The 21,899-nt window shown below is 38.0% G+C and overlaps 2 protein-coding genes across 5 annotated transcripts in view; one reads left to right on the forward strand and one right to left on the reverse strand.

The window, feature by feature from the left end:
• asic4a (acid-sensing (proton-gated) ion channel family member 4a) overlaps window positions 1-9,193 on the forward strand; it is an 85,641-nt gene extending 76,448 nt beyond the window's left edge. For 2 of the 4 annotated variants that reach the window (XM_044216785.1, XM_044216786.1), the window contains exon 10: window positions 5,003-9,193. In XM_044216785.1, coding sequence (XP_044072720.1) covers window positions 5,003-5,140 — 138 coding nt within the window. In that variant the 3' untranslated portion in view covers window positions 5,141-9,193. Of the gene's footprint in view, window positions 1-2,655; window positions 2,817-3,523; window positions 3,729-5,002 lie in introns of those variants that run through there. The other 2 variants (XR_006380134.1, XR_006380135.1) reach the window with 2 other exon arrangements.
• Window positions 9,194-10,038: 845 nt separating this feature from the next.
• On the reverse strand, window positions 10,039-19,308 carry chpfa (chondroitin polymerizing factor a). The gene is made up of 4 exons (XM_044216783.1): window positions 18,803-19,308; window positions 17,391-17,955; window positions 14,508-14,690; window positions 10,039-14,321 (listed from the first exon to the last, which is right to left on the reverse strand). The coding sequence occupies exons 1-4, from the start codon at window positions 19,090-19,092 to the stop codon at window positions 13,059-13,061; spliced, it is 2,301 nt and encodes a 766-aa protein (XP_044072718.1). The 5' UTR covers window positions 19,093-19,308; the 3' UTR covers window positions 10,039-13,058.
• Between the last annotated feature and the right edge of the window lie 2,591 nt (window positions 19,309-21,899).

A 21,899-nucleotide genomic window follows, 5' to 3' on the forward strand; every position in this document is an offset into this window, starting at 1 on the left:
CAGTAGTATACTACTAATCTACCCAGTAGTATACAGAGTATCTAAAATTGGCTCCAAATTGATAAACCACAACATTAAAATGTTCTTACGTGTGTACATTTGTTAGTGATAATAACAGAATAATATAATATTCTATAATAATATAACACTGTGAAAGGAACCATTCTGCATAATGACTATTTTTACTTTTGATACTTTAAGTACATTTTGCTTGATGAGAAATGAGAAAATAAATATCAATCACATTAAGTACAGAGCAGAAGTAAGGATGTGGACAGTAGCTTAGCATAAAGAAGCAGCTACAGCTAACAAGTCTAAAGATCTATAACACATTGTATCTTGGTTTTTCAATCCTTGCTTTAACAGAAATGTAAAGAGGACAATTTGTGGTTTTCAGAATCAGAATCAGAATCAGAAATACTTTATTGATCCCTGAGGAGAAACTCTTTTGTTACAGCAGCTCACTATCACGTCAGTGCACACAGGAATAGAAGTACTAAGTAAAAAAATATAATACACTATAATACAGGTCAGAAAATTAAGTACCAAGTGGGTATAAGTATAAAATTAAAATAAGTGTGAAGTACCAAGTGGGTTTACCGGTTGATGATAATAATACGGTATAAAGTAATAGTGCATGAACTATCAAGTTAAGCGTAACTTATTAAGATTATAATGAGACGGGGGATATTGCACAGCAGTAATAGAGGTATGAATAGATATCAATATCAATAAATAGGGAATTAATTTATTTTAAGTAAAGTTACATGCTGTTACTATTAGCAAACAGCAAACAGCCAGGTGCATTCATCACAGTGAGGTTGTTAGATACCATTGTGTCTGTACAGAGATCAATACCAAACTGTACTCAACCATATCTGGCAAGCTGCGCTGTAGCGGATGGATAACTCTTCTTCTCACTCTCGTATAGAAAGTAAATAAGTATATTTGTTGAACTTGAGTCAAATAACCATCTAAAGCATGATCAAAGTACTAACAGTAGTGTCAGGGTTTTGATTATTCTGGATCATTGTCACTGTACATTATCATCTACGTATTGTCACATATGTATGGAGGACCACAAGTGTCACAAAAATAGTAATAAAGCATTTCATTAATTTATAACAAATTCTACAATAAAAATAGGCATTAATAAATGTATTTAAAAATTAATTTATTTACCTATGAATTACGAAGTAATTCCTTATTTGATATTTTAATGGGCAATAAAAAGAGGAATTATAAAAAGAATTTACAAATGAAATATTGATCCATCAAAACAGTCAACAAGTATATAATTTTAAAATACATTAATTAATTAATAAGTAATGGAATTTCAAAATCTATTTGAAAATGCAGAGAAATAAATGCCTGGATTCACAAATTTAATTAAGAATATAGATTTAAAAAGGCAATTTCCTTTTCCATTTGCATTTCCATTTCTCTGCTATTAGCTATTTGGTTTGCTTAGTCATTTAGCCTCTCCATTTAGCCTTTCTGTGACACTTTGGGCCTTGGGTGGTAGTGGGTCTGAGCGGCTGTAATCTAGTGAGTCGTTCTGTTTTCGATAGTTTTACATTTGATTTCACTATTTTACATTATTGTGAATTATTGTGTTTGTGCAAACTCAGCCTATCAAAACATTGAGTCCACTGTTTCCTAACAGAAAAGGGTTGCTAACTAGCTAGCTTTGGTGCATGTTGCAGGTGAAGAGACAAACTTCACTGCTACATCTGTAAAGAAAACCGCGGTCGTGTTCAGCGCTCATTTTAGACAGGAGGATTATTTTCCCAGTTACTTCAGTAAACGCAGCTGCTTCATCAGGTCCACCGTGAGCTGTGCACCGTAAGTCTTGTTTTCTTACACTTGCTAACTTCCAGATGATTCAGCATAATGATTTCAATAATGAGAAGTAACATGTGGGAAGTATTGGAAGTGTGACTATCTTGTATAACACACCAGCTGATAAGGCATCATGGCTAATGTTAGCTAGCATTAGCATCCTATTTTGTAAAACCTACATGAGAAGACATAATTGGTAACCTTAGTTTGCTAACATTAGAACCCTGAAGTCTAGTTACACCTTGGTGACTTTGTTTGTACAGCTAATACATTTATAATGTATTTTCATGTGGTATAATGATGGTGTCCTTAGAGAGATACTACAAGTAATAAAGAGTCAGATCAGATGCATCTACACCCAGTGTCCAAGTGCTTATACTGTAGATCATGAGCAAGCGGTCTCTCCACTGGCTCCTAAACCACCATCTGTGCTTCACTGTGGCTCACAGTGTGACCTCAAACCTTTCCATGTTCATTAGGTTGTTTAACTTTACTCTTACGTATATCTAAAATTAGCTGTGCATGTTCTATAGCAAACAAATTCACTGCATTTACATAATGTAGGAGGGCGTAATATTAGAAACACCTCAGTATGATGCAGTCCGGTACAACTCACTTTGGAACTTTGACTATGATTTCAATAATCAACATATAATTGAATTAACACATCTCAGACTGAATATCAGCAAAAACTGAGCATTGTAAGCTTCATACAGGTAGATTTTATGGCAGGGCTATTGATAGTTTAGTTTAGGTTGGCTGTTGTTATAATTACATTTTCTTTTTTAACATTTTGTTTCTGTTCTGAAACAGGTCTACTGAAAACTTTGGATATTGCTGTAAAGGAGAGGGAGGACCTGAAGCTGTGAAGGCGAGCCATTATTAACCACCTGTACTGGACTGCAGCTTCCACTCTAATGGAGATTCAGATGTGCTGGTGTTCAGAACATCCATGAACATGACTCTGGAACCAGGTACAACATACCTTGTACAGCATCTGGCTGAAAATAATTAGTGGCCCAGTCTTCAGTGGCACTGGTTGGTGCTTGGTTTATTTTGGTTCCAGTGCACTCCAGCCATAAAATATTGTAGTGGTAAATGTCCCAGATTGTGCCAAGAATTGCTTGCATTGTTGTTTTATAAAGAGATGCAACACACATAAATTTGTACCTAAGTAAATTGCAGGTAATTCTGAAGAGTAAAAACTGTTTTGAAAAATGTTAAATTCATCAGCTCAATCATGTATGAATCCTTTTTTAGCTGCTGTTTCAGCCCAATAGCCATTTTTCAAGATAAAGAGTAAAAACACTTGAACAAGGTGTTATACAAATCACAAAAGAACATTATAACCCGATTATAATAATAGAATTTATTGCAGGGCTGTTGTATTGGACTGCATTAGTTTTAGCTTGGTGTACCTAATAAACTGGAACCAAGTATTTATTGTGTGTGAATATTGTCCCGTCAATGGCTAATGGCACTTTTTAGCCACAGGGGGCCTCAAAACTTGACACAATACAAGAAAAATTTGGTTTTACGAATGTCCTATATGTTGTCTCTACTTCTGGGTTTATTCATATCTTGGCAGCCCTGGATTTCAACCACAATGGCAGCTGAGAGTTTGCTGTGATGGTGAGGTGTTTTATGTTATATACATTTTTTCCCCCTTTCCTTTCCCCAGCATATGCATCGGTCCTCAAGGAGTCTCTGAGAGAGGGCTGCTCCAGGTCACAAAATGAGAGAGAAGTGCTCTTAGCCCCCTTAACAGATCCTGCCAGAAGATCACCAAGGATGAGGCAGTCAGCCTGTATCTCGCACGGCGTTCATGGTTTAACACAGGACATTAATGTGAAACCAGCACAGATGTTTTGGTTCACAGTTTTCAGGTTGAGATTATTATAATTCAAGACAAAGTCTGATCAGTCCTACAATTCATATTCATATTATCCTCGGCCAAAGACATAATCAGTCACATTTGTTTATTTGTGAGATATCTCAAAAACCTAGTAAGAGAGATTTTGATGAAATCTGGTAAACAATGAGGCCACGGGCTAAGGATAATGACTTTTTTTGTTGCTTTGTTTTCTCAACATTGCAAGAGAGCATTTTAAACATTTTCACTCTTTATTTATGCTTATTGTACTCAGTTGAAAAAATGATCTGTGTGTATTTTTATGTAGAGCCAGATGCTAATTAAAACATTTTCTATTATTAAAATATTGAAGATTGTACAGCTTTAGTTGGAAGTATGCTTTCTGAGTGCTTTCTAGTTTTAAATGGGTCAGTTGGTATTTTTTTCTTTTGACCATATACATACATATTTTAAAAAGTAAGAAGTCCAATCTTGTGTTTTGGTGTTAGTTTATTTATTTGTTTACATTTGTATTTAATGTGCATTATTGTCTTAACTGCAATTCATAAACATAATTAACTATTAATGTCACCGGGAAAATAATCCTCCTGTTTAAAATGAACGCTGAACACGGCTGTGGTTTTCGTTAAGGATGCAGCAGTGAAGTCCTGTCTCTTCACCTGCAACACCCACACCAAAGCTAGCTAGTTAGCAACCTTTTTCTGAAACGTTGGACTCGATGTTCTGACAGGCTGAGTTTGTCAAACACAATAATTCGCCATGATGTAAAATGGTGAAATCAAATGTAAAACTACCAAAAACAGAACGACTCGCTTACAGAACGATTACAGCCGCTCAGACCCACTACCACCCACTACCGCACACTATCGCACACTCAGCAGAGTCAGAGTCAACATGGCTCCAGAGCCTCTAACTACAGTATGAGATGGCTCTTTAACCAATCAGAGAGCTTGTTACATCCCAGCTAATTTTCATTGTTTTACCTTTTTTTAAGTGTCATGGAAAGGCTAAATGCAGAGGCTAAATGACTAAGCAAATCAAATAGCTAATACGATAAGGAAAAACAGCGGGAAAATGCAAAAGGAAATGTATCTTCATAATATCAAATAAGGAATTAATTTGTAATTTTGTCTATTTAAAGAATAATAAATTAATTTGTAAATACATTTTCTAATGCCTATATTTATTGTACAATTAGTTATTAATTAATGAAATGTTTTATTACTATTTCCGTGACACTTGTGGTCCTCTATACATAACTTAACTTGTTTGCTGTGCCTTCAACAGGAGCCCAATGACATGACACGGAGTCACCCAGAGGGGGCGTACGCCAACACGATCCTTCCTAACCACCACCACCCTCACCCTCACCCTCACCACCATCACGCTGGGCACCACGGGGTGTTTGAGGACTTCGCTTGCTAGAGCCAACCATTGTTTCCAGTCCTGGTGACACCAAAAGATAAGAGCCGTCTGTGTTGAGATCAATAACAGACCCTCGGCATTTCCGTCGGTCCTTTGCTGTCACCAGTGAAAAGCTACAGCCAAAGTCGAACACCAAACTTGTGCTGCTAACAAAGCACTTGTACGTACAGTATGTAGGCACAAATTGGACACCGCTTTTACTTTTTTTCTCTCTCTCCGGATGGGACCCCTCTCAACTTTGTCCAGCTTCATGTGAGAAGTCAGGCACTTTGTGATTTGAGGACCAATTTTTGGTACATTATCACTATAAGGGAACAAGAGGAGGACTGCATGTCATCTTGATCCAGTTTATACTCCAAAAAAAGAAAAATATGATTTATTTATTCAGCTAGCATCTCAGATTTTTTTCTGTCTGTCTCCCTCCATTTATTTATTATCCTCAAACTATTCCTCCTACTTCATGGGGAACACACTGTACCATATCAAGCCATTACACATTATAAATGATGTACTTATTTAAAGAGATACTATTATCTATATGTTCTATATTGTATACAAGACTTCATCAAGCAAATTGTTTCCATCCAAAATATGAGGGGAATTATTTAGGCTGAACTGTATGACCTTGGCTTAGAAGATCTAGCAGCATCTTTCCACATGATACACTTTGTCTGGTTTGTGGTTAAGGTGTTAGAGAGTAGCATTGTGCTTGTACATAAACTCCAACTTTAAAATTCTAAAGTTCTAAAGCTCTGTTTCAATGGCTGTTGTTTATATTCAGTTGATATATAACTTATGTAATATTAATTTGAGTTATTTATACATTTTAGAAAATACTTTTATATGACAATATAAATCACAATTGTAGCAATTACTGGACACTTACAATCTGCAGATATGTTAGACTGCCAAACATCAATACATTTGTCCAGGTAACAAAGATGGACTGTATGGATCGTAACTATTATCTCCATCATTTTCTTTTATACGTCCTGCTTTTTCCAGGATGACACACAAATCGTGGATGAGGGATGGATGATGTTTACAGACATGACATGGTTGTACTTAAATTATTCTTCTTATTCAATTTATTTCTGCCCAGCATCCACTCTTCACTTTGGTTAGCATCATAACTTTAAGCTGACATAAGCAATAAGAAACTGAATTTTATTTTTTGCCAAGCCATCTCTTTCAGCTTGTGGGCCAGTACCACTGTAAAAGTGTAGCAGCTATTTACAGCGTAGACCCGGCATGTTTGTGCATGTGCGTGTTTGTGTGTGTGTGTGTGTGTACTTTAACATTTTGCACACATGACTGAGCACATTAGACTGTTTGGAAAAAAGGACAGTTTGAAAATCAGAATAGTTATCAAGAAAGCTTGGAGTTTTATTGCAGTAGTAAGGTTTTATCTAATAAATGCAGAGTTAGAACAGTTTCAGTGGAGGAGTTTAATTTAAAAATTGCTCTGGAGGCTGAAATATTCTTATTGGTTAACTTAATCCTCAATGGGTGGGACGAAGACAACAGTTTTAAAGAGCACAAGTTAGCAAAGCAGGAGTGAAAAAAAAAATTAATTCATAATCATATTTGTCATTATCATGGAAGGTCAGCTTGATAACTTGCCCTTATGCGCTGCAGGAACTTAACAACAGCCTCTGGCTTCCCATAACCTTATCTTTTCAGTACTTATGGGGCTTTGGTATGAGGTTCTTCCTTGTATTATCCTTTGCAAATTGAGACGTTTTGGATTTACACTGTTAAAAAGGCAACAGTGGTATACAACTATTTATGGTGGGAGAGTTAAGTAAACAGTTGTGGGATAGACAACATGGAAGATGTAGTGCAGATATTGATATTCTTTCACATTTATGCTAGCTCCAGGGCAATATCAAAAATGGGCTCCAGCTCTTTGAACCGCTTTGTAGTTTTTCAGTAGTTTCATCTTTTTAATTTATTCCCTGCAATGTTTGGCCATGTATCATTGCCGGATGCTGACAAATCTTCTTGTCTACCTTTTTGTTTTTAATGGTTCTCTTACCCGGACGGCTATGTTTGTCTTCTTTTTTTTTTTTTTAAATAGTTGTCGTGCTAAATACAGATGCAGTAGTAAAATGGCGGTTGCTGTTGGGTTTTTTTTTGTACGCCTCATGAGGAGTATTACCCCTTGCTCCAGGAACTCATCTACAAAACGAGTGATGGAAACCAAAGTAGAACCCATGCTAATGGCTACACGTTAAGTTACTAAGTTACGTTAAGTTCCTGCAGTGGAAAACTTTAGCTTTAAATTATCTAAATAACTACAGACTAGTACTGAATTTCTAAAAGTAGCTAGATAAACAAGCTAATCACAACAATTTGGCATGACTTGATACTGTTCTTTGTGACAGTTGAAAGAGTTAACTGGGCTTCATAATATACTTAATATTATAATTTATAATATCCTCCTTTCTTACCCTTTTGCTTTCATCACTGGGCTTCAATCTAATGTTACGATACAGGCACACTTGCATCTTTTGCAAATATTTGTTTAGCTTCTTATTCATCTTCATTGAAAACCATGTAAAGACGCATTCAGGAATGTGCTTTCAGAAATGATGTAATGCCTGAGATGCAGTCTTTTTTAATTAACTCTGACCTGCAAAATGTCCGCCATGTTATTTTTATGATAAATTATTATAATATGATAAATTATTATAATAATTTCTGATGTCCCACATTCAGTTGTAACACAGGACTACATGTGCTAAATCACAAGACAAATGTTTTTATCTTGGTGGAGATGTTGATCGTGTGTCCCTCATAGCATTCTGGCAGCTTATTTGCTTTCATGCAGCAATTTGGGTCCATATGCTTCAGACTGTGAGATCACATCCTGTTTTGTTTGCTAATTGTGAACAAATTTTTGTTGGACTAAATTTTAAAGTCCAACCCTAACCTGCACAAAATCAATCAAGTTTTGACAGGCCTTTGACAATCCACTCTGTATGTAATTCCTAACATTTGTCTAGGACATTAATGAAATACTTCACATTACAGGATATCATGTTTACAAATGACAACATAATTTTTCTGTTAATTTGATCAGTGCATTCTGTTGCTGCAATATTGCTATACATCACTTTAGCTCACAGTGAGATTCCACAGTCCTCCATCTGTCAAATCCCCTCCTCTTGTCAAGTAATCATGGGCTATACATGGCTGTTTAATATTCATAATCATGTGTCACTTTGACATTTTCAAAAGGTTCCCAATCACAGTCTCTGATGGCATCCTGCACAGGCTATGCATAACAATCTTCTCCTCTGTCATCAATAATTGTAGCTATCCTCAGACAAGTCACACAGGGGCTGGTGTGTTGAGATGAATACAGGGCTGCATTATCACTGTCGAGTTTTGTTTGAAAGGTAGAGCCTGGGGTAGAAAGGTTCATCCTTGAGATGCTGTGTTTAGCTGCACCGTAAAACACCACCTGATTAATTCTGTATACAAAAGCATTTAAAAACACAGATAAGTAGTGGATGACAGAGTTGATTTTACATCGGCATGCGGTCTGTGTGAGGTGTCAGGGCTGAGCGGTGGGCGGCAGGTCTGTACTGTAGCAGATGGGACAACTTCCCTGCTTGACAACATGTAGCTCACATTCCTGGGATTCCTCGAGCCTCTACTCTGACCTCCCTTCTTGCACAGCTCCATGACATTCAGCCTGTATGTGCTTATTGCATTATCCATAAAAATCTATTTAGTCCGACCAGCCACTGATGTTAAGTTTTGAATATCCAGTGTTATGTTCTTTCTCTTTCAGCTGCTTATTTTTTAGCTGAGGTCTGAGAGGTCATCTGAGAAGAGAAAAATGAGTGCATCCCATATCTGACAGAAATGGAAGTGGACCATCATTGCAGTAACAAGGAACGCTTACATTTTGTACAGAAGTGTAATATTGTGATTATTTCCTCTGTTAGAACACATTTTATAAATGTTAAATATGGTAAATACAACAACTATTAAAGTTTAGATTGGTAAAACCAGTGCCTCCTAAATCCAGAGCCCAATTCACTTTGTAACTCCATGTTGTCTATTTTTCCTTTACAACACAGTCAAAATGGATTAAAATTTTCCAACTCGTTTTAAAGCCTTGCCACCACTGACTAAGACATTGTTATAAAAAATGATTTACAAGGTTACAAGACTGAAGGCATCTCAAAGGTTGGTTCTGGGGAAACAATATGGGATTACTCAGAGGGTCTTTGAAGAAGTATCGTTATCTAGTTAGGACAAGTGAAGTGATTTCTCAACCACTCTTCTTAATTTCTAGCAAATGTGTAATTCTGCTTCTTAAAATACCCTCCAGGTGAACCCAAAATGTTGTGAAAACTGAAAATTCTAGTACCAGTTGAAACAACTGTCCCTGTGTGGGAGGAGAAAGTCCTGGGATCAAACGTAAAACAAAGTACAAAATAATGACTTACAATTAACTCCCAGCTGCTCTGTAGTTATGTGGTTTTACAGCATGCCTCAGGGTAGTGCATATGGACCCCTGAAATAACTAAAGCTGTAATTAAGGTTGCAACATTTTCCCTGTTTTTACCCAACCCAGACATAAGGAATACCTCGAGTCCGACATGGGCAGGAATGTTAACGGCAGTCCTTACTGAGCACACGCTGGGAACATGAATGAGATAACTATACCAGTTTGTATTTGAAAGGTGATTTCTAAATGTTGTTCAGTAATGCTTCTCACCTCAGTGACTGGCAGCCAGCACTGGTCTAGGACTTGTGCTGCAGACAGTAAACATGCTCTTCTGCTGACACCTAAAGGACAAACTGGATTTTTTTAGCTGCAATAGAAAAGAAAAATACTATTTTTTTTTTTTAAATAAAGACAACAAAAAGAGGAAATGTTTATATTCAAATATTCTTTATTTAAAAATTACAATAATTCACAGTTCATTGGGAATTACAGCACACAATTAAATGTGAGGAGCATTTATTAAAATGTATTGCTTTGGCTATACTAGTACCCATATGCATAAAATAATGTAAATGATAGGTCCAAACATCAATGGAAATTTAAAAATGAGCCTGCAATTACTTGATTGAAAATAAAAGTGAAATACACACATTTTAAATTGTCTTCATGGTAAAATGACATGATTTTCAGCACAAAATACAAAGTAAGATACAGTATATGTTTAATGTTGTCACCAAAAATAATAAAATTTCAATTGCTGTGTAAATAAAGCTAAAAAAAGGCTTAAAAATAGAGTCTATAAAATATTTATACATGTACAGAGAATGTCATGAAAGCCTCTGTTAGTGCGGAAGTATTCAGAATCTGCATAATTCATAAAGAAATGACATAAATAAGTTATGGACAAAATACTTAGAGACTTCGCTCAGCAATGGTGGCTGTGTTAACAACACAGGGTGATTAATCTGCCACGCTCGCTTAATTTTAAGCTTCTCACGTCTACAGAAGGCAAAGACGACGCAGATCACAACAATAACTTCAAAGTGTAATCTCAGCCCTCTATCTTTCACAGTGGTTTTTGGAAGATTCAGTTTCCAATCCTGCACATTATTAGTGTCATACTCTTCAAAGAATCAAGGAGAACATTCATAGTACGTGAGCTGGAGCACTGTCACGGTGAAAGACTGCTCTCGTCAAGAAAGAGATGCGTTATAAAATTAATGCAAAAAGTCAGCAAGAACTGACATCAATGGTCTGTGTTCACATGGCAGAAAATACAGGAAGCACTGTTGAGGACCACCACTGTGGATGAAGTAACATATACTTTGAATCCAATCAAAGTTAAATAAAAAGGACTTGCCTTAATTTTATGTATTTCAAAGTAAATTTGATGATGAAAAGTGTCTAGTGTCAGCAAAATACATTAAAGGTCTTGTCAAAAGAAATTACAGTGTACTTACTAAAATTGAACAGAAAGTCTTACTTTATGTCATGAACAGTATTGTGATATACACACTGCTGTACTTGCAGCAAATGTCCATGAAATTAAAAGTCCTGTCCTCAATTGGACATCAATTCAGTTGTGTTATCTGTAATATTGCACATTAGGCTATAATATACTAATAACTTTCTGGTGTCCAGTACCGCTACCTCCACCACTGCTCTATAACGTAGAAAATGCCTCCCCCATTAGACTGCACTGTGACTGGGAGAAAGCAACCATTTCTAAAACTGAGCTTAGGAAATGGAGGACAATGACACCATTAAATAACTTACAAACTCTTTAACGATGCAGTCCAAAATACTTTGGAACAGTTTAACATTTTCTTTTAGAGTATAAAAACTGTCTGCTATACTGGTGACGTGGAAAAATGTTTCGTACATTCTTGATTTCAATCATTTCTAAACTAATTAAATTCTGTTTTAAAGTACCACTTACTTCAATGAGGATGACACACCTGGGCAATCACTTTAGACATTTACCAAGGTGATTTTCCCCAATTATTCATAATTCTCCTTTGCCTCCTGCATGTAAAATTTCTTGCAACATCAAAAGGTTTCAGGGAGAAAAATTGAACTCAAATACACACTGCTGGCCTACTGTAATACAACAGTCTTCATCTACGACCTCTGAAGACCAACGGAAGATACTTTCTAGAAATTCCTTCCCTGCTTTGAGGCACATGTACAACCTATGGATGGTTGAGATCATGATATTTCCAAGTCACCTTTAAAAAATGTAAGGTTAACTGACAACCTATTCAATTCACCCAGCTATGTAACAGGCTTTCTCCACAGTGAAAGATAATATCTCCCACCCATTCAAAACTGTTATTCATGTTGTAACAATACCAAAATTCTAATGAAAAACATCAGCTGTGCATCACCTGCAGGGGTGAAGTGCAAAATTGTGTAACAAAGATCATTTCAAAACAGTTAACATATGAAAAGTCAGTGTCAAGGCACATATACAAAGACGCGCTTTTGTAAATACTCAAATCAGTAAATATCAAAAGCTCAACATTTCAACGCCCCTTTGTGAAGGGGCACACAACCTGTAGTGTAATATACTAATGTATATCTATTAGAGCTATACATTGAAGCTCCATTTAACGATATCTTTAATAACATAAAATCAAATGACATTCTATAAAATGTGAAAGTGTTGCTGCTAGTACTTCTGTTCGCACTGAAAAGCAACAAACCACAGCAGCTTTTTGCTACTTTCAACTCATTGTTTTGGTTAAACTGATTCAACCCCCCCAAACAAAACTATAAGCAGCTGTACACAGCTCATTATCTCACATTAATCTAATACATGCTACCTCCCCAATGCAAAATGGTCGAAAGAAAGATATTTCTTCCAGGAATTAATTAATGGACCAAACAGGATAAAATCCCGGTGAATATTGGAATTACACTAGACACATGGAGCGAAAGACAACTCCAATGGGTTACCAATGTAACCCTGTGCTGCTGGATGTGTAGTGGACAATCAACTGGATAAGCCAGCACTACGTCAAGGCTCTGCTAGTGTGAGTTTCTGACACCTAGAGGTCAAAAATTGCTTAACGCAGCTTTCAGAATCGTCAGAGCAGCAAAAGCATTTGGTTCTAGCAACTTATCTGTATGGACAAGTACTGTAAACATTTAAGAAAAAGGTTTCATTAAGAATGTACTGCATTCATTTTTCCAAACTAGCTAAAAACTCTAACAAACCAAATAACCCTTGATACACACTGAAAGACGGAGAATGTCAGGCAGAGTCACATATGTAACCAAAGCTCCAGACATAGGTTGTGTTTAGGGCAAAGATAAGGGTTAAACTATGGGAGGTACTACATGTGTTGCTCCTGTTCACTCCAAATTCTAGCTCACATTTTACAACAAACACACCGCTTTTAACATTCATTTAAAAACACATGTAGGAGCATAAGTTCACTGGTGTTTTCAAGTGCTGTTTCCTTGTTCTTGCTCAAACAGCAGCATGGCGAGCTGGGAGCGAGAACCGAGACCTTCCAAGTTGCTCTGAACACATCTATGATAGGTGTCTTCACTAAGCCGTGGGTTGCAGGCTTGGTAGCTGTACTGCTGGTGCAATGCTGGCTCCACTGCCCTGAATACATGCAGACCCGAGTACTTTACGAACATGTCGTAGATGTCAAGGGTCTCTAGAATCTCCTCATTCTCTTGGACGTCTGCCACCATTCGTGTGCGTGTTGCCATATAGTCTGAGTTGTAAAAACATGCTTCTTCAAATGACCTGAGGTCAAAATGGCCTGCCTCCTTGACCAGATCGACTGTGGCTGGATGCTGCTGGTTGTGATAGGCCACATCAGGGTTGTAGTCCTGGAAATGGATGGGGAAGAATACCTGCCAGTTGTTTATGGAATTCATGCGACAGCGGTTCAGAAATTCTGAATTGACGTTTGTGTTGACGTGAGCCAAGAAGAACAGCGTGTCAACCGGGTGCTTCTTCGACATGATGTCCATGAATTTGATCTGGGATGGTGTTTCCGTCTTGACACTTATCCATGGGATTTTTACTTTAGGGTATTTGTGTTCATAAGCATTAATCTGAGTTTTCACGCTGGCAAATATATCATTCTGGTTAACTTGCTGTGCCTCTACTGGGTCATAAATAAACAAGAATGTTAGGATGGCATTTTCACTGGTCTCAAAAGCATTTGAGGCAAAGACTTCCAGGAAATGGTTGACATAGCGCCGGTCCTGCAGACTAAGAGGTATAATGATGTGAACCCTTGTGGCTTCGGTGACATAGGGCATGGGAATGATCTCAATCCGACTCAAAGGTCGCACCAGATGAACCCGCTTGGTGATAGAACGGCTATGACCTTTTTGGTTAACTGCCTCCAGCTGAAGGTCCAAGGTGTACTCCATGCCCCTGACGGGGTCGAAGCGCCTGTAGCCGTTAATCAGCTGCTGCTTCTTCAGGTGGAGGACAGGCTTGTACTTCTTGTTCAGCTCTCCCATGGCTATGTCAATGACATCAGCCACATCCATGCGGTCAACACCGCGCAGTTCACACTTTGGAGAGCCATCGATGCATGAATAAATCTCCTCCTCTGTAAAGTATTCCCATTTCAGAACTTCAAACCGAGATTTCGGCTCAAAAGGTGGATTAATCCCCACGGGCCACTGGGCAGTTCGGTTGCCCTCAAAAGCAACCACACTTACATTCTTTATTTCTGCCTGTGGAAACATAAAAAAGTGTTCTGATCTAGACAGATGCTAATTCACCATTTACACAACTAATACAACATTAAAACTGTGTGGCTTTAACCTACAATAGAGTTAAGCAAAGCAGAAGCCAGGTTTTTATTTTTGACTGATGATTGGTGATGATGGGTGATTTGTGACACTTGAAAATCAGCTTACCTGCAGTTTAGCAATCTCATCATAAGTCTTCTGGAGCTCAATCTTAGTGAAGTATCTGTGCAGCCTGTACATCTGTTCAGGGTCAGACACTGGATGGACAGTCAGAGCTTTCTCTAACTGTTCACTCTGCTCTTTACTGGGATCTGAGTTTTTTCCCAACTCATAATGGTGGTACTGAAGCCCCTGAGAAGAAACAGAGAGGTCTTTTCATGAGATATCTTAAATCTGGCATGACAGAAACATGCCTAATGTTAAGCATAGTTGTAATGCTGTATTACTTCCAAACAAACATTACACGCTATCTAGGCAGCATCATGGGATCATCTCCACTGCAAACAGGCTGGTTTCAACCATAATTTTATACTGAAGGGAAGATGGAGATTCATTTTGTAAGAAAGAATAGAATACTATTGTTTTACAACAACTTCTTACTGTCAGAGTTTTGGTCATTTCAGGAACTAAAGTCGTGGACTAGAATTGTATGAGGTTTAAGAGATCCTTTATCTTAATTAAATTTTATATCAATAAATTATGATCACTGCAGCATCAGGTTAAAAAGCAACAGTGAAAAATTTAAAGGTGAAACCTACAAATAGCTGACACTGGCACCTGAATCCCATTTAAAGACACAGTCATTTAAGCTGAAAACAGAGTAGTCACCTAAGGAGCTTGAGTGATTTAAAAAAGTGAATCCAATCTGATCAAGCTATTAAAAGAACAAAGAATGGAGACACTGCCTAACTAAGCAGCGGGGCCAATCTGTTGCAAGTGTTTGCCAACAGCTTACAGCCTATAGTGGTACACTTACTGAAGTATTGTCTGTGTCTAATTGTCATCAGTGTTCTCTCTTAACTGATAAATTGATGTCTGGCTCTGTGTTCAAGCTGTTTTCTTTTAGCTTCCCCCCCTTTCTTCTCTGCCTTATCTAGCTGGGTCTGCTGGAGCTCTTCTGACTCAGAGCACTTTAGTTAGCCATGCAAGTCACTCTCAACTGTGTAACAAGATGGTTTCCTGCACTGGGTCATGGCCAAGGAGGAGAAAATGGAAGCAAAAGAGTTCCAAAAGTGGAATAAGTCAACTACAAAATATTGACCCACATGTATATTTTATAAATAGTTAAGGACACATTTACATTCATAACCTTCTAACAATGCATTTTAATATGTTGACAAAGACCACAAACTTTAGTATGGATGAAGCAAACTGAGCTGAATGCAGCAAACAATCGCCTGAAAGGGCACTGGGACAGATCAGGGCTCCACAGAGCTTGTTTGACCTTAAATGCTAATGACATTACAGGAGCAGAGCATGTTGACCCACAGGGGATTTTAACACCATTGAACCTAAGCAAGGTTGAAGTCAGCTGTGCTCTGCTTGCCTGTTTACCTATTCCACGTTGCTGCTGGAGCTGCGGAAAAAATGAAAGGCTAAAAGGGTATTAGCAATCTACTCTGTAATATAAATACCACCTCTGTGCTAGCATGTTAATTACAGTTTTATACAACTGTCTGTCAGTTTTAAGTGCTGTCCCAGAGGCAAAGCATAATTTCTGCCCTGACAGTTTTGTTTTTCTGTCGAGGATGACCCCCGCTGTAATCTGTCTCACAACTGTTCTAAATGACAGCCTTTAAGCATTTTTTTTCCCTCTGTGGCTCCTCATTCATTTCAACTATAAACTGCCTCTTTCTGTTCCCTTTAAAAATCAAACATTAAGAAGCCAATAAACTGTTTTATAGATTAAGAAGTATTAGAGCCTGACCGATTTATTGGCAAATACACTGCTGTAAAGTTATTAAACAATGAACCCATCATTTTCCCCTTTCAATGTAATGTAATATAACCCTGTCCCTGACAACTGTCACGTCACTCAGTCTTATAACAACTGTTTGTTGTGTTAGCGAGGTAGCTAGCCAGTTATACTTTGTCAGTCAATAGCAGATTGAAAGGTAAGCATCAGAGCATCTCTTCATCATTCTGCAGCTCAGCAGACGACAATGTGGTGGTGATTTGAGTCTGTTGAGTGTTGACCTCACGCTACGTTGTTACCTAGTTGGTGAGATGCAATGCTGGAAAGTAAATAAATAACGTCAGGAGCCTGTTTTTTCACCGGATACATTGAACGTTTCCCCTGAATGTTTATAGCAGAGGCGCTGTTTATCTCTTGACTCAGCAGCAGCGAACCATGATGTTCGATTAATGTTTGTGACCGTTACATTTACAGTGAAATATTGCTACAAATGACGTGTTTTGATTAGCAAAAATAAATAAATACATTTTTAAAAAAGCGTTTCTGATGGGAGTTCAATCCATTGAAATAATGGTTCAGCATCGGAACAAAGCTGTAGCATGAATCTCATAGCTTGATAGAGTAGAGAATATGTGGTTTAGTAGAGAGCAGTGGTGGAATGTAACAAAGTACATTTAGTAAAATTTAGAAATACTTCAGTATTTCCTACTTTAGCAAGTGACTGATACTGAACAATACTATTTTTTTTATTTATTCTTTATTTTCTCAGTGTTCATTTCTAGAATTGTCTGACAATGTATATATTAAATTATTTAACATGTTAAAGAATATTTAACTTAAATATTCTCTGATAAAGTTATTTGTTTAAGACAGCAGCCTTCTGAGTACCTTTGCATAGGCATATCGGTACAAAATCAGTGCACAATCCACATAGAAAAGGTTTATTTTTATTCCAGCTCAAAAATTCACTATATCTGCTGCCATATCGGTAATCGGTGAATGTTTCCCCTCTAAAATTGGTATCGGTCTCAAAAATCCCATATCGGTCAGGCTCTAGTAAGTATCATTAATAATGAGAGCTGTATGGTGTTGAATAAGTAAATTGTGATCATGTGCCCCCTCAAGAATACACCTACCTCGTATTCACTGACGCAGTTTGTGTTCGTGTAATCAATGATGCATCTTCCGAGCCACTCATCAGGCCTTGCGCTCAGGATGTCATTCCTACAGTTTTCCAGGAAGGGCTGGAGTCGGAGGAGCAAGGAACGTGACAGGATGTACCCGAACCCTCCGTAGCAGTACCTCCCTTCCATCTCTCCACCTATGAACTCCTCAGGACTGCCCATGTAAAGCTCTCGATCCATACTCAGGTGATCTACCAGGGCTTTGATCCTGTCAGCTTCTGTGTAGGCGTCATCTTGGACAAAGTAAAACCAGTCGTATTCATTGATGTAATGGTCTAAAATGTATCTGATATTCTGAAACATGTTCCATATCATTCTCTCATCTCCATGAGAGACGACAAACATGCCGTGAGGGACTTTGCGGTTGCGCATGCCGGTGAAGAAGATCACGGTGTCCAGGTGATGGCTAATGGTGCGATTGACAGCTACGCCCAGGGTGTTTATGGTGTTTTTGGATGTCAGAACGCCGACGAACAGACGCTCTCGCATCCCCAACTCTGTGCTTATGTATTTAGCCCTGAAAAAGACATCAGACAGCTACTGAATAAGCTACTGATTAACAAGAAAAACCATGAGCTCTTGGGAAAAGTAAGCATGCAAGAACTTGAATTGTGATTCATCACTGCAACCTGCAACCAAGACCCAACCTAATAAAAACAGTCGTTAGTTGCAGCCCTCATTGTACAAACCACTGCATGGCACGGGTTGCCTATGAAACCTGGATGCTAAAATGCTTTAAAAGCTCTAACCTCAGCAGAACTCTTCCACAGGGAAAACTCTCTTTCTCAGAATTGCAATGCAATGCAACTAGTTTGGGTGTGAGGACTAACATTCAAACAAGGTCTCTCTATCCAGGAACTCTTGGAAATATCTGCCTGTTTACAAAGAAAATGTGGGGCAGAAATCCTTCAGCATGGAGAGTTGGCACAAAATATGTAGTTAATCTTAGCTCCATGGCAGGGAATGTTAGTATGTAGAAACCAGTAGAGGAAGTGTGGCTGTAGACTTCACATTTTCTCAGACTTTCTGTGGCAATTTGATCAAAGCTAATAACATCAGGGAGAGGAAGAAAATACTTCAGAATTACACTTATTGATGCCTGCCATTTAGTTTTGTTTTATTAGTCGTATTCATCACGTGGTGAGTGTAAAATCTTATACCTACATGACAACCAGTGACACCTGTACACCTAGCATTGTGTGGACTAAGAACAATGATTTTTCATTTACTGAGCTACACTGCGGCCTGCTGTACTGTAGCCTATAATGATGTGGCCTGTGTTCAAAACAAGTATAAGCCATATATTGTCAGCCTCCTTACAGAACATGTTCACCAGTTAAAGTAAATGGCCATACAAAGCGTACCTGAAAACTTTCTTTGGGGTACTCTGTTGGACTTGTTTATATGGGACTATTCTTGGTTCAAAGTCGTCTTCGGACTCCACATCATTTCTAGTCGAAATGGAGTTGGGCTTTCGGGCTCCTTTGAGCTGTCCATCCAGACCCAGAGTCACATCCTCGCCCTCCTTGCCGTCTAGGTAACACGCGTCTTCCGTCCAGTTAACGCTCAATAAACTCAGCGTGAACCCTAAAGAAATACCGATTACCACCGGGCCGACCGACCGCAGGACAGAAATAAACGCAGAAAATCTCATCTTGTGCGTCGGCTCCGCTGTCTGACAGTCCCGCGTCGCTTCAAAAGCGTCCAAACTGGCCTCTGGTCCGTGACAGGTCAACTATACATCAAATCTGACGCGAGGTAGCCGTATCGACATTCAACTTAAGGAAAAGATGTAGCTTCCTCCTTAAAATTTACGCAGGATTCTTACGTGTCAGCGTAGCTGCTACCTGGCTCCTCCCCGGCCAGATTTAGAGCATCAGAGGCGGGACTAGTTCCAGACTGAGTGGATGAATCCAGACTGCGCAGGGCGGAGGGATATTCAACAAGACCCACTGACTAAAGGCAAGGAAATGTGAACTGGAACACAACCAGAGTCCCTCAGTCTACACCAGGTATCTACCTCTATTCAAATATGCTGTCAGATTTACTGAATTGTAATAGGTAATGTTTTCATAATTTTTGTGCTGTTTTTTCTTTTTGATTTAACTGAAACTGATATTACGTACAGCTATTAACATTTGCAAACTTCAAAATATAGCTGAAAGTTAGAGCATAGAAAATGACAAACCATAAAAGTTATTAAACTATCAAATTTGTCAGTGACATACATGCATTCAACTACAATTTTTAGATATTTGTACTTTACTTGTGGACTTCCATTTCATGCCACTTAATACTTCCACTCCAGTACAATTCAGAGGGAAAAACAGCTCTAGTTACCATATACTTTACATATAAAGTTTTTACATACAAAACATATGCGCTTATAAAATATGATGTATTGTTACAGTAATATGCTAGTTAATGCATCAGTAATAATAATTTATGTAATATAACATATATAAAAGTATTATATCTTCCTAATAATATAATATCATAGTACTATAGGTGCATCTTTCTGTGCAGTAGTTTTTATTGCTCATAATTCATAACATTGTAACCGCTGCCCTGCACTCATGTTTTGCACACATGTGTCATTTGTAATTTGCACCTCCTAAGTCTACAAACATATATAGATAAATATTCTATTCTATTTCTAAATTTCCCTCAGGATTAATATCTTATCTTATCTAAAAGAGAGCAATGGTGATTATAATACAAACCTGCTACACATCTTGTATCTTGTGTACCTTTTGTTGCGCTCATAAGGTGCACATCCAGTCTGACTGTACAAATACATTTTATATCATTTGTATGATTTCAGACTTTTTAATTTAACATACTGAAGTTTATTCTGTTTTTCCAGGTCACTTGTTTTGCTCTTGCTGGCAGTCAGGTCTAGCTTCCAGAGATATCAATGCTGCGCCTTGGGCTGGAAAAGAGAAGAAGGTTGCTTTTTGTGTGCGTCTTGTGAATGATTAAAAATGATACAGGCTTGCAAAACAGTTTGAACTTAATCACAAATTTTACAACCCATTTTTTTATTGCACTTACCTTACATTACCCTACTGATACCACATTACTTTTTAAATGATTTATCCAGAGTTTAGACTAAGTACAATAGTGCACTGACACACTTCAGTCACATTTCTCAAGAACATCATTATTAAGGAAAGAAAAGTAACCAGTCTGCACCAGAAGCTCATCTTTCAGCTCACCCACCTGGCTCTCGCTGTTCTCTATCCAGCCTCTGTGCTCCTCACCCAGATGTCAGGGGCAGTGTGCTTTGTGGTCTTTTTGAGTCCTGTTCTGAAACTCCCTGCCCCTGATCTCACATATCTCACTGAGACCTCCATCCTCCCCTTGAGCCCCTGACACACACAGCCTGAGCAGCATCAGGGTTGATGTCTTTTTATATAGTCTTCCCACTTCAGCTGGATGAGTGAATTGAGTGTTTGTGATTGTCAGTTTAAACAAGATTAAAAGCCTGAGATGAATCACTTTGGTTCCCATGCTGCTGAGATAAGGCAGGGTGCTGCAGGCTGGTGATGTACTTTCCTTGTCTGCCACCGGCCTCACTTCATGTCCTCATTTATGTCCCTCTCTGTGATATGTAACTTAAATTTAATTATAAAAAGTATCCTCTCTTGGAATATTGTGATTGTGTTTTACACTCACTATTATGCTTTTTCAACTTTTTTTTTTTCATTTAGTCAGGTACAAATCAAATGTCTGCTCTTGTGTGTCCTCTGGTGGTGACCAAAATACTTACCTCAATTAATCTGAATTTGGATCATAAAAGAGTTATTCAAATTGCTCAGCTGTGATCAAAGGTCAGGGGTTAGAGATTACAATTTGTTGAGTATTTTACATTTGGTCCAATACATTACTGAATACATTTAAATCAGTGTCTGGATTTTATTATTATTATTGTTGATATTATAGTGTCTTTTCTGTTGGTCAAAATATTCAACTTACATCGGTGAATCAGTTTTGTAAAACAATTAGGCTACAGATGAAAAAGTCTAATGTGGGGGAATCATTTTTACAGGTGCTGTAAATAATAGCCAGGTGTGTTACTGTCCTTCCACAGCAGCTCAGCAAAAAAGGACAGTCCAGGGGAACACAAAGGGGGACATTAGAAACTGTCTACTTGATTTGTGTAACTCAGACTGCTGAAGCCTCATATTAACTTCAGATGAAAGGTGTATTTTATCCCTCCACCACTTACGCTGAAAGGGCATTAGGAATGGATGTCTTAATGGCCAGTATGAACATGAGGAATGATTAAATCATGCAAATCCTGTTGCAGTGTTCATATGGGCACTTGAATATTGTTTTAACTTGTTTGTTTGTTTGTTTGACAATTGTGAAACTACCCTTCAACTAACTGAAAGCTGAGGTGAACGTTTTTTTCTGGCAGGAAGCTGGTGTCTCCAACATTCCTCATCAGCTCATGAA

This window comes from Siniperca chuatsi, linkage group LG12, assembly GCF_020085105.1.
Source record: "Siniperca chuatsi isolate FFG_IHB_CAS linkage group LG12, ASM2008510v1, whole genome shotgun sequence".
In the NCBI taxonomy this organism is placed as follows: domain Eukaryota; kingdom Metazoa; phylum Chordata; class Actinopteri; order Centrarchiformes; family Sinipercidae; genus Siniperca; species Siniperca chuatsi.

Bases quoted from the DNA above. Each gene is read 5' to 3' on its own strand.
- chpfa (XM_044216783.1), bottom strand. From the start codon at position 19,092: ATGAGATTTTCTGCGTTTATTTCTGTCCTGCGGTCGGTCGGCCCGGTG. The intron at 14,691-17,390 runs GTAGGTGTATTC...GTTTCTTCTCAG, and splicing joins ACTGCGTCAGTGAATACGAG to GGGCTTCAGTACCACCATTA. The intron at 14,322-14,507 runs GTAAGCTGATTT...ATGTTTCCACAG, and splicing joins ATGAGATTGCTAAACTGCAG to GCAGAAATAAAGAATGTAAG.